The 14,290-nt window shown below is 45.9% G+C and overlaps 8 protein-coding genes across 8 annotated transcripts; 7 read left to right on the forward strand and 1 right to left on the reverse strand. All coding sequences in view use genetic code 12, as the record gives it.

Annotated features, from left to right (window-relative positions):
* Positions 1–35: 35 nt before the first annotated feature.
* LODBEIA_P05700 (uncharacterized protein) lies at positions 36–1,316 on the forward strand (the record flags this gene model as incomplete). Its single annotated transcript, XM_066976061.1, has 1 exon — positions 36–1,316. The coding sequence occupies one exon, from the start codon at positions 36–38 to the stop codon at positions 1,314–1,316; it is 1,281 nt and encodes a 426-aa protein (XP_066827508.1).
* Positions 1,317–1,676: 360 nt separating this feature from the next.
* Positions 1,677–3,746, forward strand: LODBEIA_P05710 (uncharacterized protein; the record flags this gene model as incomplete). The annotated part of the gene is made up of 1 exon (XM_066976072.1): positions 1,677–3,746. The coding sequence occupies one exon, from the start codon at positions 1,677–1,679 to the stop codon at positions 3,744–3,746; it is 2,070 nt and encodes a 689-aa protein (XP_066827509.1).
* A 248-nt stretch (positions 3,747–3,994) lies between these two features.
* Positions 3,995–4,714, forward strand: LODBEIA_P05720 (uncharacterized protein; the record flags this gene model as incomplete). Its single annotated transcript, XM_066976083.1, has 1 exon — positions 3,995–4,714. The coding sequence occupies one exon, from the start codon at positions 3,995–3,997 to the stop codon at positions 4,712–4,714; it is 720 nt and encodes a 239-aa protein (XP_066827510.1).
* A 349-nt stretch (positions 4,715–5,063) lies between these two features.
* Positions 5,064–6,974, forward strand: LODBEIA_P05730 (uncharacterized protein; the record flags this gene model as incomplete). Its single annotated transcript, XM_066976094.1, has 1 exon — positions 5,064–6,974. One exon carries the CDS (start codon positions 5,064–5,066, stop codon positions 6,972–6,974), a length of 1,911 nt encoding a protein of 636 aa, XP_066827511.1.
* A 380-nt stretch (positions 6,975–7,354) lies between these two features.
* On the forward strand, positions 7,355–7,735 carry LODBEIA_P05740 (uncharacterized protein; the record flags this gene model as incomplete). Its single annotated transcript, XM_066976105.1, has 1 exon — positions 7,355–7,735. The coding sequence occupies one exon, from the start codon at positions 7,355–7,357 to the stop codon at positions 7,733–7,735; it is 381 nt and encodes a 126-aa protein (XP_066827512.1).
* A 2,077-nt stretch (positions 7,736–9,812) lies between these two features.
* LODBEIA_P05750 (uncharacterized protein) lies at positions 9,813–10,343 on the forward strand (the record flags this gene model as incomplete). Its single annotated transcript, XM_066976116.1, has 1 exon — positions 9,813–10,343. The coding sequence occupies one exon, from the start codon at positions 9,813–9,815 to the stop codon at positions 10,341–10,343; it is 531 nt and encodes a 176-aa protein (XP_066827513.1).
* A 1,000-nt stretch (positions 10,344–11,343) lies between these two features.
* On the reverse strand, positions 11,344–12,210 carry LODBEIA_P05760 (mitochondrial 37S ribosomal protein mS23; the record flags this gene model as incomplete). The annotated part of the gene is made up of 1 exon (XM_066976127.1): positions 11,344–12,210. One exon carries the CDS (start codon positions 12,208–12,210, stop codon positions 11,344–11,346), a length of 867 nt encoding a protein of 288 aa, XP_066827514.1.
* Positions 12,211–12,391: 181 nt separating this feature from the next.
* LODBEIA_P05770 (uncharacterized protein) lies at positions 12,392–14,285 on the forward strand (the record flags this gene model as incomplete). The annotated part of the gene is made up of 2 exons (XM_066976138.1): positions 12,392–14,137; positions 14,211–14,285. The coding sequence occupies 2 exons, from the start codon at positions 12,392–12,394 to the stop codon at positions 14,283–14,285; spliced, it is 1,821 nt and encodes a 606-aa protein (XP_066827515.1).
* Between the last annotated feature and the right edge of the window lie 5 nt (positions 14,286–14,290).

Genomic DNA, 14,290 nt, shown 5'->3' on the forward strand with positions numbered 1-14,290 from the left:
AATTTCCATTCCAATTGCCGCCCTTTGTTGTCCAAATGTTTGTTCGGAACGCAATTTCATCAGCACCCAGAGTTGCACCTGCGAGGAGCTCGTCAAGATATGTAGCTTCCATATCGGAAGAAGTGCATCAATGTCGGCAACAACAGCAATTCATGGAGGAGTACAAGATCCGCACGATGCTCGAGCAACCGATAGTTCAATACTCCAAAAGGAAAATGCCCGGAGTACTGGTTCGCGACTTGTACCGGCAATCGCAGAACTTGACACCAAACTTTATATTGCAGAATGCGCGAGAGACGCTCGAGCATTTGCTCGTGTTCAATGCCCGCCGGTTGCGCGAGTTCCGCAAGCTTCCCTACCTCGTGGTGTTGAACCCGTCGATCCTGGAGAGCTACGACACCTATCTCCAGCTGATGAGCTCGTTGTTGAAAGCTAGCATGTACTGCCCGCACACCTTGGAGGAGAATGAGGCCTTTGCCGAGGGGGTCTTGACCGAGCTCATTGACTTGCACGCCGACACTTTGCCTAGTCTTTCCAAAGGTTTGGGCGAAGTGAGTGAGCTCTTGTCTGCTGGCCAAGTCAAAAACTTCTTGGACGACCACTTGAAAGAGCGCATCAAGATGAGGCTCGTGGCTCATCAGCACCTCGAGTTGACGAAATCTCTCAAGGACCCCGCTAGCTTTGTTCCGGGGGGCAAGTACAATGGGGTGATAAAGGAGCTCGATATGGTTGACGTTGTCAAGAAAGTCGCGGAAATGGTCAACGACATCACCATGATGAAGTACGACCAGTCCGTTGCAATTGAGATCGACACCTCCGTTGCCGGACTGCAGGGGACATCGAACCCCAAGACAGTGCGGTTCCCTTACATCGAGTATCACCTTGAGTACATGCTACTAGAGCTATTCAAAAACTCGTTCAGGGCCCACATCGAGAACGGCGTTCCCGACCCTGTGGTTGTGACAATCTCCATTTCGTCCAAGTGCATGGAGCTCCGGATAAGAGACAAGGGGACAGGAATACCGCCAAAGGCGTTGAAGCACATATTCGACTACTCGTTCACCACGTACGAGCTGAACGAAGGAGAAAGCTTCAAGACGTTGAACGTGCCGCCAGAGCATCTAGGCGGAGGAAACACCATCGCAGGGATGGGGTTTGGACTACCCTTGGCAAAGCAGTACGTTGAAATCTTTAACGGGACAGAGTCAAGGCACGTGGATGAAGAGAATGAAATCGAGCCTATCGATGGCCTGTTGACCGTGCAAACCTACCCGGGATGGGGCACAGACGTTTACTTGAAAACTGCCGAGCTTTGACCTTTGAAATCTGAACCCTGAAATTCAAAATTTGACTTTATGCAATTGACATTTGACATTTTTATGCTGGTTCGCCGCTCTTCACTTGCGCGTAAGAAGAGAGTTTTTTTTTTTTTTTTTTTTTTGCAAAAAAATTTCCATCAACAACCTTTTTCACTCAACTGTTGACGAAACACATTCCTTTCTAATCTACCACACCAATACCATCAGCAAAACCACCTCATACTCCTTTTTACTACAAATCACACTCCGCTCATTGTTTTTTTTTTTTCATTTGGCAGCACTTGTTTTGTCTTCCCCCTTTTTCCGCGGTTTTGCGAGCATATTCTGGCAATCATAGCATTCAACCTTTGAGTCAAGATGAGCGATGTTTACATCGTAGTCGACACCCGCACCACTTGTGATGACACAAACACTTATGTGACAAAAGACACCACGGAAGTGATATCTTTCTCGTGGGCAGCCATAGACACAACCACTTTGAAAGTATTGCATTCACAAACGGTTTTGATACGGCCAACAAACACCCCGATCACCCTGTTTTGCACGCAGTCATGTGGCTTGACGTGGGAACATGTGAGGAATGCAGGATCGTTTAAGGATGCAATCACCGAGTTTGATAGCTGGGTGAGCACCGAACTCTTGAGCCAAAACAAGGAGTTTGCATTTGTCACTTTTGACAGCTCCAAATTCAGGGTGCAACTACCTCGAGAAGCTAGACACAAGGGAGTCGTTTTACCGCCTTATTTACTGCATCCAAAACACTTTGATCTTCCGTTGGAGTACTCCAAATGGCAAACGAGTCACCCGGAGGCATTGTCATACCCGGCGTCATCATTGTCGAATTTGATAACTGCTTTGGAAGTTGAAGTCGAAGCGGACGAGACCGCTGAGTGCCAACAACCATTGGCCACAGCCACAGCCGCAACTGACGCGGATGCAGATGCTGATGCTGATGCAAGTATTGTTGCGAGAACCAAGACTAATAACTCATTTGACATTTTGGTCAAGATTGTGATTCAATTGATAAAGAAGGCCCAACCGGTAGAAGAGCACCCAACCGTTTTCACCAAGCCATACGATATGGGCCAGGATGTAAAGGCATTTGTTTCCGAAAGATCCAAAGTGCTTTACTTATCAAACTTGCCCCACGATACGACCCAGTCGGAATTGGAGTTTTGGTTCACCCAACACGGAGGCAGACCAGTAGCGTTTTGGACATTGAAAAACTCCGATGACAGCAAGCTTGCCGCGGGGCAGGCCAACAAAGTTATTGGCGGGTTCGCGGTATTTGCAAACCACGAGGAAGCAACAGAGTCCTTGTCGATGAATGGTAAAGCCTTGGGCGATAGAGCGATTGAAGTGCAGCCGTCTTCGACCAACGTGTTGGACACGGCGAACGACTTGTTAACGCCGTTCCCGCCATCAAAGAATAGGCCAAGGCCGGGGGACTGGACTTGTCCCTCGTGCGGCTTTTCAAACTTTCAAAGAAGGACCCACTGCTTTAGGTGCTCGTTCCCAGCCTCGAGTGCTGTTGCAATACAAGAATCGATTTTTTTCAACTCAGCGTCGAAATCGGCAAGCCTGCAAAAGAGCGGTGTTGAAGAACGCAACACCAACATCCACCAGGAAAGCTATGGGAATGACGCCTTGAACAAGCAAATTGCCCCCAACATCGAAGCTTCTCAAACTTCGCAGGTTGCGAAACCAACTACAAGTTTCTACAGCACTCTGAATTCTACAAATGAAAGCCTATCTCACAACACAAGTGGCTCACAACACAGGGGCAAGTTCAGCAGTGGTGTTCCTTTCCGAGCGGGAGACTGGAAATGCGAGCTCTGCTTCTACCATAATTTTGCAAAGAATCTGTCGTGCTTGAAATGTGGTGCGACAAAGCCGTTAATGCAATTTAGCAATATTCAAAACAATGCGATACACTCTGTGAATTCGACAGCTGCTGCCATAGCTGCTGCTACAGCTAGTGGGCAGCCATTGAATCTAAGCAACAGTTTTATGAATTTTCAACAGAATCCCAACTACGGTCAACTTCATTTGCAACAGCAACAGCAACAACCACAGGCACAACAGTCACAACAATCACACCAATCACAACAACAACAATCGCTACAGCCACTACAACAACAACAACAACACGTGCATCAAACGCAGCAGAGAAACGGCTCTGGAATCCCAATGCGTTCCACTTCGACGTCATATGAGAATGGGTATGGCCATAGCCACACCAATCCAATGATAATAAACTCACAAACTTCGCAGAGCCAAGCTGGTCTTTCGAAATTGTTGTCCCAGCACCAGCAGTTGAATCAGCCTCCCAAACATGGAGATTTCTTGGCTCACATGAACTACCGGAGGTCTCCCGTGTTGAATAACTCAGTTGACGGTATGCACCATCACGCTGGACAAATGTAATTACGGCGTTAATATATTTTTTTCCTTCTTTTTCAATAGAGGTATGGTGGACTTGGACTCAACTCCAACCTTCCCCCCCCTTGGTCTCTTTTGGGAGCGCATCTTTTTTTTCAACTCCAATGTGACACGTCAAATTTCCCGAAGAAAAACTGAGAATCAAAATCAAACCCGAAATACAGACAGGCACGAACGTATCCCCCCCCCCCCTTCTTGCCTTTCTGCCTTTCTCCAAACAATTGAACGTCAAGATGACCTCAAACAAATACTCCGTCATCTTACCAACTTACAACGAGAGGAGAAACCTCCCAATATTGATTTACCTCCTCAACAAGACCTTCACCCAGCACAAGCTAGCCTGGGAAGTGATTATAGTAGACGACAACTCGCCAGATGGAACGCAAGAGATTGCGAAACAATTAATCGAGATCTACGGCCCCGAGCATATCCAGTTGCGTCCACGTGCAGGCAAGTTGGGTCTCGGAACCGCGTACGTCCACGGATTGCAGTTCGTGACGGGCAACTTTGTCATTATCATGGACGCCGATTTCAGCCACCATCCCGAGGCCATCCCCGAGTTGATCGCGAAGCAGCAGACTGAAGACTACGACATTGTCACCGGCACGAGGTACGCGGGCGACGGCGGAGTCTACGGGTGGGATTTCAAGAGGAAGTTGATTTCTCGAGGCGCGAACTTTTTGGCTACGGTGGTGTTGCGTCCTCGTGTGAGTGACTTGACGGGCAGTTTCAGGTTGTACAAGACTCCCGTGTTGAAGAAGATTATCGACGTGACTCAGTCTAAAGGGTACGTGTTTCAAATGGAAATGATGGTGAGAGCGAGGAGTTTGGGTTTTACTGTGGGCGAGGTTCCTATTAGCTTTGTTGATCGGTTATACGGTGAGAGTAAATTGGGCGGAGATGAAATCGTCCAGTATGCCAAGGGTGTTTGGACTTTATTTGTCAGCGTTTAGATCCTGGGGAAGAATGCAAAACGGCTAGTGATTATGCCATTAGGTCATTATGACAGTGAGACAGGTGGCGATGAACTTGGGCTTATATTGCAGGTTGTTTTTTTTTTTTTGCAAATTGTATAGCAAGAACGGGACTTTTATATTACAGAATTGTTGAGTTTTGTAGATAGACGGAGCAAGTTTGCACTCGAGTATGTGGTTTCTTTCAGCTCCAGCTTCTTTTTGAAGTCTCACGAGTCGAAATTTTTCAGTGCAATACAAATCCAGACTATTCAAATGCAGAGGAAACGCGCGGCAGCACACGTCGAACAAACCCTCCCCAGCCCTCAGACCTCAAACCACATACCCCATGGCAAAGGACACATACTTGAAAAAGGTCCTAGGCGACTCAGCATTCACCAAAATCAGCAATGTCAAAGTCCTCTTGATTGGAGCAGGCGGCGTAGGGTCGGAGATTCTCAAGGATTTAGTATTGACAGGCTACAATGAAATCCACATCGTGGACTTGGACACCATCACGCTATCCAACTTGAACCGTCAATTCCTCTTCCGCCAAGCCGACATCGATAAATCCAAAGCGTATACCGTGGCGAAAGCCGTTGAGTCGTTCAACTACCAGAAGGTGAAGCTTGTGCCTCACCATGGCTCCATTATGGACTCGCAGCAGTTCCCCTTGCACTGGTGGGAACAGTTTGACTTTGTCTTTAATGCGTTGGATAACGTTGAAGCGAGACGATACGTGAGCCGGACGTTATTCTTCTTGAGAAAGCCATCGATGGAGAGCGGCACTCGAGGTTACAACGGCCAAGCGTATCCGATATTCCCCTATTACAGCGAATGTTACGAGTGTCGTAAAGCTGAGACTCCAAAGACCTACGCGGTGTGCACCATTAGATCTACGCCTTCGGAGCCGGTGCATTGCATCACGTGGGCCAAGGAGTTTTTGTTTCGACAATTATTTGATGATGAAGCTGAAGCTGAAGCGAATGACTCCATGAAGGACGCCGAAGCCATCGCGCGAGACGCGGAGAGTGCCGAGCAGGCGGAAAATCTAGTCAAAGAGGCTAATGAGCTTGCGGAATTGCGCCAGATGGTGCACAACACAGAGGCAGAAAGTGGCGAGGTTATGCTCAGCGTGTTGAAGAAGATTTTCACCGTTGACATTGAGCGGTTGTTGCGGATTGATGCGCTTTGGAAATCGAGACGAAAGCCGCAGCCACTCGATCTCGAGTCGTTGGAAAAGGGGTTGCATGCATTATTGGCTGCTGATGATGGTGGTGGTGCCAATGAGTCCGCTATAATCCAAGCCGAGACAAAAGACTGGACGGTTCTTGAAAATGTCTATGTCTTGTATAAAGCAGGTGCAAATTTGCAAGAGCGTTTGACGACAAAGAAGGAGCCCTTTGTGTCCTTTGATAAAGACGACGAGGACGCCATGAATTTCGTTACTGCTGCCTCGAATTTGAGGTCCAACATTTTCCATATCCCCATGAAATCCAAGTTTGAAGTCAAGGAGATTGCCGGAAGTATAGTTCCGGCCATCGCCACCACCAATGCCATGATTGCTGGCTTTGCCGCGGCAAAAGCAGGCGACTATTTCAAGCTTGACGTGCACGATGCTGATTTCCGAGAAGTGGCGGGGAAATCGTATGCCACGATCGTGGTATTCAGGCCCAATGATTACGTTGCATCGGCAGAGTTGGGAAGACCAAACAAACAGTGTCCCAATGATGGTATTTCGTCGAGGGGAATCTTTTGTGTCAGTGCAAAAGATTTTGCAAACGAGACTCTTGGTTGGTTGATTGAAAAGTTGGTTAAAAAGTACAGCTTTAGCAAGGAGTTTGTTTCCATACAAGTGGGCAAATCCAACTTGGTCTACGATGGGGAGTTTGACGAGTATTATGAGACCAAGTTGAATAAAGTCCCCGGATTCAGAGATCAAGAAGTGGTGCTAATTCAAGATGACGAGGATCGGTTGGAGAATCTTGAGTTGTACTTGACTGTGGATGATGATGTTGATGCTGAAACGAAATTGCCGCAGTTGAAACTTCGTCCCAAGCAAATCGAGGGCAAGTCCGGAGATCAAGACGGCGATGATGATGATGATGAGGATGAGTTTATCATTGAACAAGGTGTTGATGTTATTGCTGATGACGATGATGATCTTGTAATAGTCAGCGAAGAGGAAGCTACCCGGCACGCAAATGAGAACGACGAAGCAGATCTTGAACCGAAACTGAAAAAGAGAAGAGTTCAATAGGTTTCAATAGACAAATTTCAATCAACGCATCTATATTTGGCACAGACCCTGTCTTGCCTTGGTATCCTGTCACGTGCTAGTCACGTGGAATGTGTGTATGTAAGAGCTGTTGATATATTCCCCCTGTGGCGCACGACCAGTAGAAATTTCACACTTACACACACACACACACACAGTGTGAGTGCGGTTTGTATATAAAGCAAGAGGCGGAAAGGCAAGTGTGATTTGTTAACACTCTTTCTACTTTGCTACTACGAGTAGAGAAACCCAGCAAGACAAGTGAGTTACACATTTTTCTACCCGAGTCCCAGAAACCCAACACTTTTGTTCAAAAGCCCGCCTAACCAGAGCTCAATTGATTGGAACAGATCGCAGTTATCATGTCGTGGCAAGCGTATACAGACAATTTGATCTCCACGGGAAGACTCGATAAAGCCGCATTGTACTCCAAGGCAGGCGACTCGCTTTGGGCACAATCGGGCTCCTTCCAGTTGGAGCCACAAGAAATCTCGGGAATCGCCCAGGGCTTTGACGATGCTTCCAATTTGCAAAGCCATGGGTTGCATGCTCAGGGCCAGAAGTACTTTTTGTTGAGAAATGACGATAGGTCTATCTATGGCAAGCACGAAGCTGAAGGTTTGATCTGCGTTAGAACGAAGCAAGCAATCTTGATTGGGCACTACCCTGGCGGCATCCAGCCTGGAGACGCTACTACTATCGTTGAAAAATTGGCTGATTACTTGATTAGCGTGGGGTACTAAAGACTTGGTTTGGAGAGAGAGGAAAAAAGAAACAAAAAAACCACATCTTTGTCTTTTGCTATAATCATTTTGATCTTTTTGTCTTTTTTTTTTTTTTTATTCTTTTGGCTGGGAGCTGATGAGTTGTGTGGGAAGGAGCGTGGGTAAATAAACTTATAATGAAGGGGGCTAGATGGTGATTTGTCCATTAGTCTGGCTGGCAGAGAGGTTTCTTTACCCATTTCTCGTTTAAAGAGTTTTGTTCGCGGCTGTTTTTTGGGTCCTTTGAGGCAGCCCCTGGGTTTTTTGCAATAAAGGTTGAAAGTCTTTGAAATACATGCATAAGTTATATTCATCACGTGGAAGGCCAATCCCTGCTCTCCGGCGCAAGTAATGAGCATTTGCTCGAGCGTGGGATTTCCAAACAAAACAGCAGAGAATGCACCGCCACTGCTCTTGGTTCCAAAAAAAAAAAAAACAAGACAAAGTAGAGACAACCCGGCGATCGGGAGTCGGTCATGATCCCTTCCTCTCACCCTCCTATGAGACGAAGTGACATGGAGGGACGGGGGATGATGGGATGATGGGGTGCACAACGTGAGAGGCCCGATTTCATAATAGTGACGCAAAATCAGCTAAAATATCGTAAATGTAGAAGAGATTCAGCGTATCGCGGGAAGAATACTCCAGACGAGTAGCTTGAAGGAGGAAGGAAAAAAGACCCTCGATTCTCGCAATTGCAGAGCTTCTGGCCCCCCATAAGCGCAGATCCCCGTAGTGATGAAGTCATTCTTCTCTTCCCGAAATCATATTTCCATGCGGGTATGTGGCGGTCAAATTGGCATTCAATCAAGAAAGCAATTATGGCAAATTTAGAGCCAAAGAGAAAAAAAAAAACCGTCTCTTGAAATGCGAAGAGGTTTTTTTTCTCTCAATGGACCCATCATTGCTGAGCCAGACGTGCTTGTTATATATACTCATATACATATATATATCGACTAGGAATCCTGGATTCACCTTTCCATCTTGCTCATCAGTTGGACCCCAACCCCCTAGAGCGCTTGACAGACACGCTGGGCCAGAAACAGTTTATACCGATTTTTCACACATCCGCACGCCACGACCAAGGTCTATCGCATCGCACTTGTAGCAATGATGAAACATTTCCCCACCAATAGCTTGCTCCTACTAGGACCCGTGGTCGTGCTAGCGACGGACTTTGCCATCACTAGGTTCAGCCAAAGCAGCGGTCCGAAAAACTTGGTCAGGAAGAGGAAACTGTCGCTATCCTCCACTACTTCCGTGCCTGGCTTTACTCCTTCATACAACCCTCGGGCATACCGATCTAGCTGGGTTCAAGATTGGGAGAACCCTGGCAAAGACTAGATATGGGAAAGGGAAGAGAATCCTCATTTCTACTTTGGACAAGGGATGGAGATGTCAAATATGGAGACAAACTATATTAAAAAAAAGGAGCCTCGCCATGTGCATGCTACTACGCTAGAGTTTAGCGTTTCCGCTAAACGAGGTTGCAAGAACAAAAAGAAGCAGATCTTTTGCCAAGTTTACGTGTTTTTGGAATCATGTTTTCGGGGTCGGCCTTTACTGGTTAAATGCAGCCCATATTTTGCTCGTCTTTTTTTTGTTTGTTTTCGGATTTGGAAATATTTAAAAAATTTGCAATGTAAAAAGTCATTTTGCTTTATAGAGCCGGACATGAGATCATCTTGACTGAACTTTACTCTTGAGTCCTTCCCTCCGTATTCCCATAGAAACAGTCCTTCCTGACTGAAGCGCAATTTGGGCCTCTCTATTTCATTTTGCAGTCGTTCTGGTTCCGTCCTGCATATAACACGCTGCTAAGTAGGTGATTTTTTTCACTGAATTTCTAATTGGTTGTTAAAGAACCACCACCCATCAGCCAACCATCAGCTAACCAATCCATTCAAGCTAAACATTCAAAACAACCCACAACCCACAACCGTAAGGTCTCCATCCCACTCGTTCCTTTTACTCAACCAGACAGACATCCACTACTCCTACTTTTTTTTTGCATTACTCCCCCCCCCATAGACCCCAAACCTAGACCAGACTCGCAATGTTGACAAGACTGATAAAACAAGCAAGCAAACAGCTGCTCAGATTGCAAAGTGCGTCATCATCACAGCTCACAGCAAAGAGATTCAACTCCTCACATCATGACGACCGCCACCACCACCACGAGCCAAAAGAAGAGAAGCCATTTGAAATAACAATCACCAAGATCTTTGGTATTGCCGCATTATTGGGCGGAGTGATAATGTACAGAGGTAAAGACTCCACGGAAGAGCCACTTTTCAAATCGGGTCTATTCGAGCAGGAAACTAATGGGCAACGTGCCCATTTACGAGACGTCAATTTCGAACAAAGGTATAAATTGGGCTTTATCAAGACTTATATCAATGACAATGGTGGCAAGTTTGGCAATCAAATTTACAGAAGAACCAAAGGCGAAGATATCTTGAATAACAACTTGGTCCCTGCTCACTCACCTTATGGTCATCAGATTGGCGCTGGGATCAAATTGAATGAAATTGGTCCTAGAAGGGAGAGAATTCCACGTTTTGCTCCTCTTGGGGAGACTAAGTAGATGTGTCTGCGTATGTTTCTATTCAATACGACAGGGATGACAATAACAAAGATGATGATCGTTTTATTTTTGGACGATTGACGATCCAAGTGTCTTGTCTAGTTGGATCTAGTACCAGGCTAGTCAGGAGGCTACGATTGCCCAAAATAAATTCCTCCATCTCTACGAAATTTTAATTCCACTCCAAGTCTGCCCAATTAGACCTTCTTTCTCAAAGACCATAAACGTCAATCTAGGACTGCTCTCTGATTTCTCTTCCACTACTTCTACTACTGCTTCTCCTGGCGCTTTCGTATTTCTACAATCTACATAGCCAGAACCACTACATTGCACGAAACTCCCCCAGAAATATACGCCAATTTCGCACCGCACCGCACCCAATTAAAATTGAAAAAAAAAACAGCTTACCCACCACCAACTAGGTACATCCCACAACCAAATATACACAACGTGAAGCATGGCTGAAGTACGTCACAACCCCTGGGCCAAAAGAGACGCATGGAGATACTCAGGCGAATTCACAAGGTACAACAGATTCAAAAATGCTTTTCCCGGTTTGGGTATTGCCATTGTGGCATTTACGGGATATTGCATAGCTGAACAGTTTCTCTTTCCCAAGAAACATGACGATCATGGTCATGAGGAACACCATTAGAGAAGTGGAGGCGTATGAAAAATGAGTGAAATGAATGGAAGGTGAGTCAATTCATTTTGGGCGGTAGGGTTACACGAGCCTGGGATAGGCTCAACTTTTGCACTTGACTTTCTCGGGAAGAAGAGAGAGAAGAGTCCAGTTGCTCTTGTCGGGGCATGTCGGGATATTAAACTTGTTTGTATATTAGATGATGATACACTTTGGGTGTTGCATAGAGGGCATTTGGAGGAGATATATAGGTCTCAGTATAATGACAAAGAGCATTTTCATTTTTTTTTTTTAACAGATTCATCTATTCCATCAAGTTTGTAGATACAGGCCTCTTTCTCTATCTTATTTACACGATTACTCTTGTTTTTGATCATCTGGACTTGCACCAGCCTTGCCATCTTTTTGGGTCGGCAGCAGCAGCAACAAATCCTCAAACAAACTCGAGCTGGTTCCTTCTTCTCCGCCAACTAAGGATCCCGCAGGAGCACTCAGTCTACTGGCACTAGCGTCCATAATCTTGGTCTCCTCCGAAGCCAACTCGACCCAGTCATTAATATAGTTCTGCTCATTAGCCAAATTCCAGCTCATGTTGGTCGACTCAAACACACAGCCATGCATCATGCTTTCCTCTTTGCTAATGTGGCTCTCCATCTCTTCACGCATGCGCAACTTGTAAAACTCGAAACGGGCCTTGTCGTACGCCTGGAATACGTCATTGACATCGGGGTCATTGGTCAAGATGTAGATGGTGCGTTGCACCACCGACTCCCCATCGAGCGGCTTGTGGAGCTGCAACATGTGCGACCAATTGCACTTGCGGCCGATTTCATCGCCCGAGTTTTCAATCAAGTTCTTGGGACGTGCAAACTCCCAGGGATGTTGCTGGTGGAAATAGTTTCTAATTTCATCTTCCAAGAATTGCAATTTGGGGATACGATGGATCTCGCGGTTTCGATTGGCACGTTCGTTCTTGGTGCTGCGCGTCTTGAATACCTGATCATGGCTTAGTTCACGTATCGGTTTTTGCAAGCTGAGAAGCTTGCTTCTCGGATCGTCATTTTCCTGAGGCTCTTGTTGGACATATGCTCTTTTGATAAGGTTGTGTGTTGGTGGGTATTTCGCTACAATGTCGAACCAAAGTGGTTTTTCTGTTAAAACCCCCGACTGAAGGTACGATGATGCTCGTGCGAGCACGTTAATTGCATCCTTCTGGATCTTCATTTGCCGTTTGTTTTTGCAAGGGCCTGGTGAATGCTGGAAAGTGAAAAATTTCCAAAAGATCAAATTTTTTTTTTTTGGTTATTTTTTGGAAACGAGTGAGACTTCGATTCAAACTCTATAAAGACTCTGCTCTCACGAGACAACTTCAACAGGCAGGGAAGTGCAAGTTTAGAACAATGATATGAACTTAGTGCGCCAGGCTACGGCCTTGAAAGACATTTTCGTATTGGAAAAGCCGATAAATTCGTTTATACGAAGAGTGGGCTCGGAACAACTACAAAACTCCGGCTCGCTATTGACATGTATTGATGGTCTCATCAACACCCATCAGGAACTTTTGGTAGACAAGTTCAAGTTGACACCAGTTCATGACAAGTATGAGATGAGAGAGCGAATATGGGATAGCTTGAAGCGAGACAAGATTGATAAAGACTTGCAACTGAAAGCTAGACACAAGTTTACTCCACAGGATATACAATTTACTCCCAGTTACAACAAATTCATCAAAGAACTATACCCACTAAGCAAAGACAAGCACCCTTTCCGATCGAAAGAAGTGATTTTTGATCTAAAGACTAATCACGATAAATACTTGGACATCGACCACGAAAAGCTATACCGACGATATCTAGACCTTCCTCGCCCAGCACCGCGGTACCTTCCACCTCAAGTTCTCCACGATTTCATCGCCAAGTTTGCCCTCAGAAATCGGCGGTTTGCCAACAGAAACGTGGTGACTGGGTGTAAACTCAAGGGCAATTTCAAAGGAGCCGTGCGCGGGATAGCAGCCGAGAATGAACGAAGACGAGATTATCGTGGCATGGTCTTGAATGTGTTTAACGATTTGAAAAATGCCGGGTTGGAAATCACCGCGCAGGAACAGGCGAGGATCGTATATCTTTCTTATTTCAAAGATGATTATGACGTTTTAGAAGGGATTGCAGTCAAGGATGATGAACTGGAGCTTGGATACGACAACAAGTTCACTTTTGATGAGTACAAGCTGATTCTTGAAACTGTTGGCGAGAGGAGCGACATTTACGGGGTCTTGCTTCTTTTGGCTATACGGCATGACCGGTTTGCAATCATTGAGGACATCTTGCCCAAAGTTCAATTGGGCGACATCATTGAGAACAAAATGGATGATGATGATGATGGTGATGATTGCAAAAGATTAAGTGAATTTTCTTTGCTGGACGCTTCGCTTCTTCATTTGTGCAAGTATTTTGTTCACTACATCAACAGACCAAACTACTCGACGTACTTGGCCAACACCTTGCAAAAGATTAATCAACTTCCAGTGATTAATGAAAAAATAGTCGACCACGTGATCGCGATGTTGGTCAACTTGGGGTTGATTAAGCACGCGGAGATACTATTTGAGACGGCCTATTTCAAAGCCCAAGGTGAAGAGGGCGACGTTACACAGGAATGGCTCTATGTCTATACAAGATTGAAAACGACAACAACAACAACAACCGTGGATGCCGCGACCCGGACTTTTTTTTACAAGTTTTCGCCTACCTATGCATCATTCTCGAGTCTATTTCGCGGCTATGCTGAAACACAGCAACCTTGGCCTCGCGTTAGACAGCTCATGCTGATTCTCGATCAGCTATCGAACCAATTCATGAGTACTGAAATGTACCTCGAGCTAATCAAAGGGTTCATCAATGAGACGACCAATGTTTGGGGATTGCAAGATTTTGTTTATTTATTGACCCGGCTTCTTGTTGATATCGATCAGGGGACTCGGCATTACGATCAGTTCAATTTAAAAGAGATGATTTCCAAGTCAGTTGTGAGTGTTGATGTCGAGTTGGAGCTACTAATGGCAGAGTTTGAGTCGCCTATTCGCGCAAACCCAAATTTGAGATTGAGCGAGTTGCTCATGGAGGCCATATTTATGGCCTGTGAGAGGCAATCTGTACTTGCGGATCATAAAGAGGCAAAAGCCGTCGATGATGTGAAGGAGCAATGGATCAGGATGATTGAGGAAGTGCCAAAGCAAGATTCCATCTTCCAAGCGGATAGACTCGCCGCCATCAACAAGGCGGTGCTATTTGAAATTGTAAAAATT

This window comes from Lodderomyces beijingensis (assembly GCF_963989305.1).
Source record: "Lodderomyces beijingensis strain CBS 14171 genome assembly, chromosome: 1".
NCBI lineage: Eukaryota > Fungi > Ascomycota > Pichiomycetes > Serinales > Debaryomycetaceae > Lodderomyces > Lodderomyces beijingensis.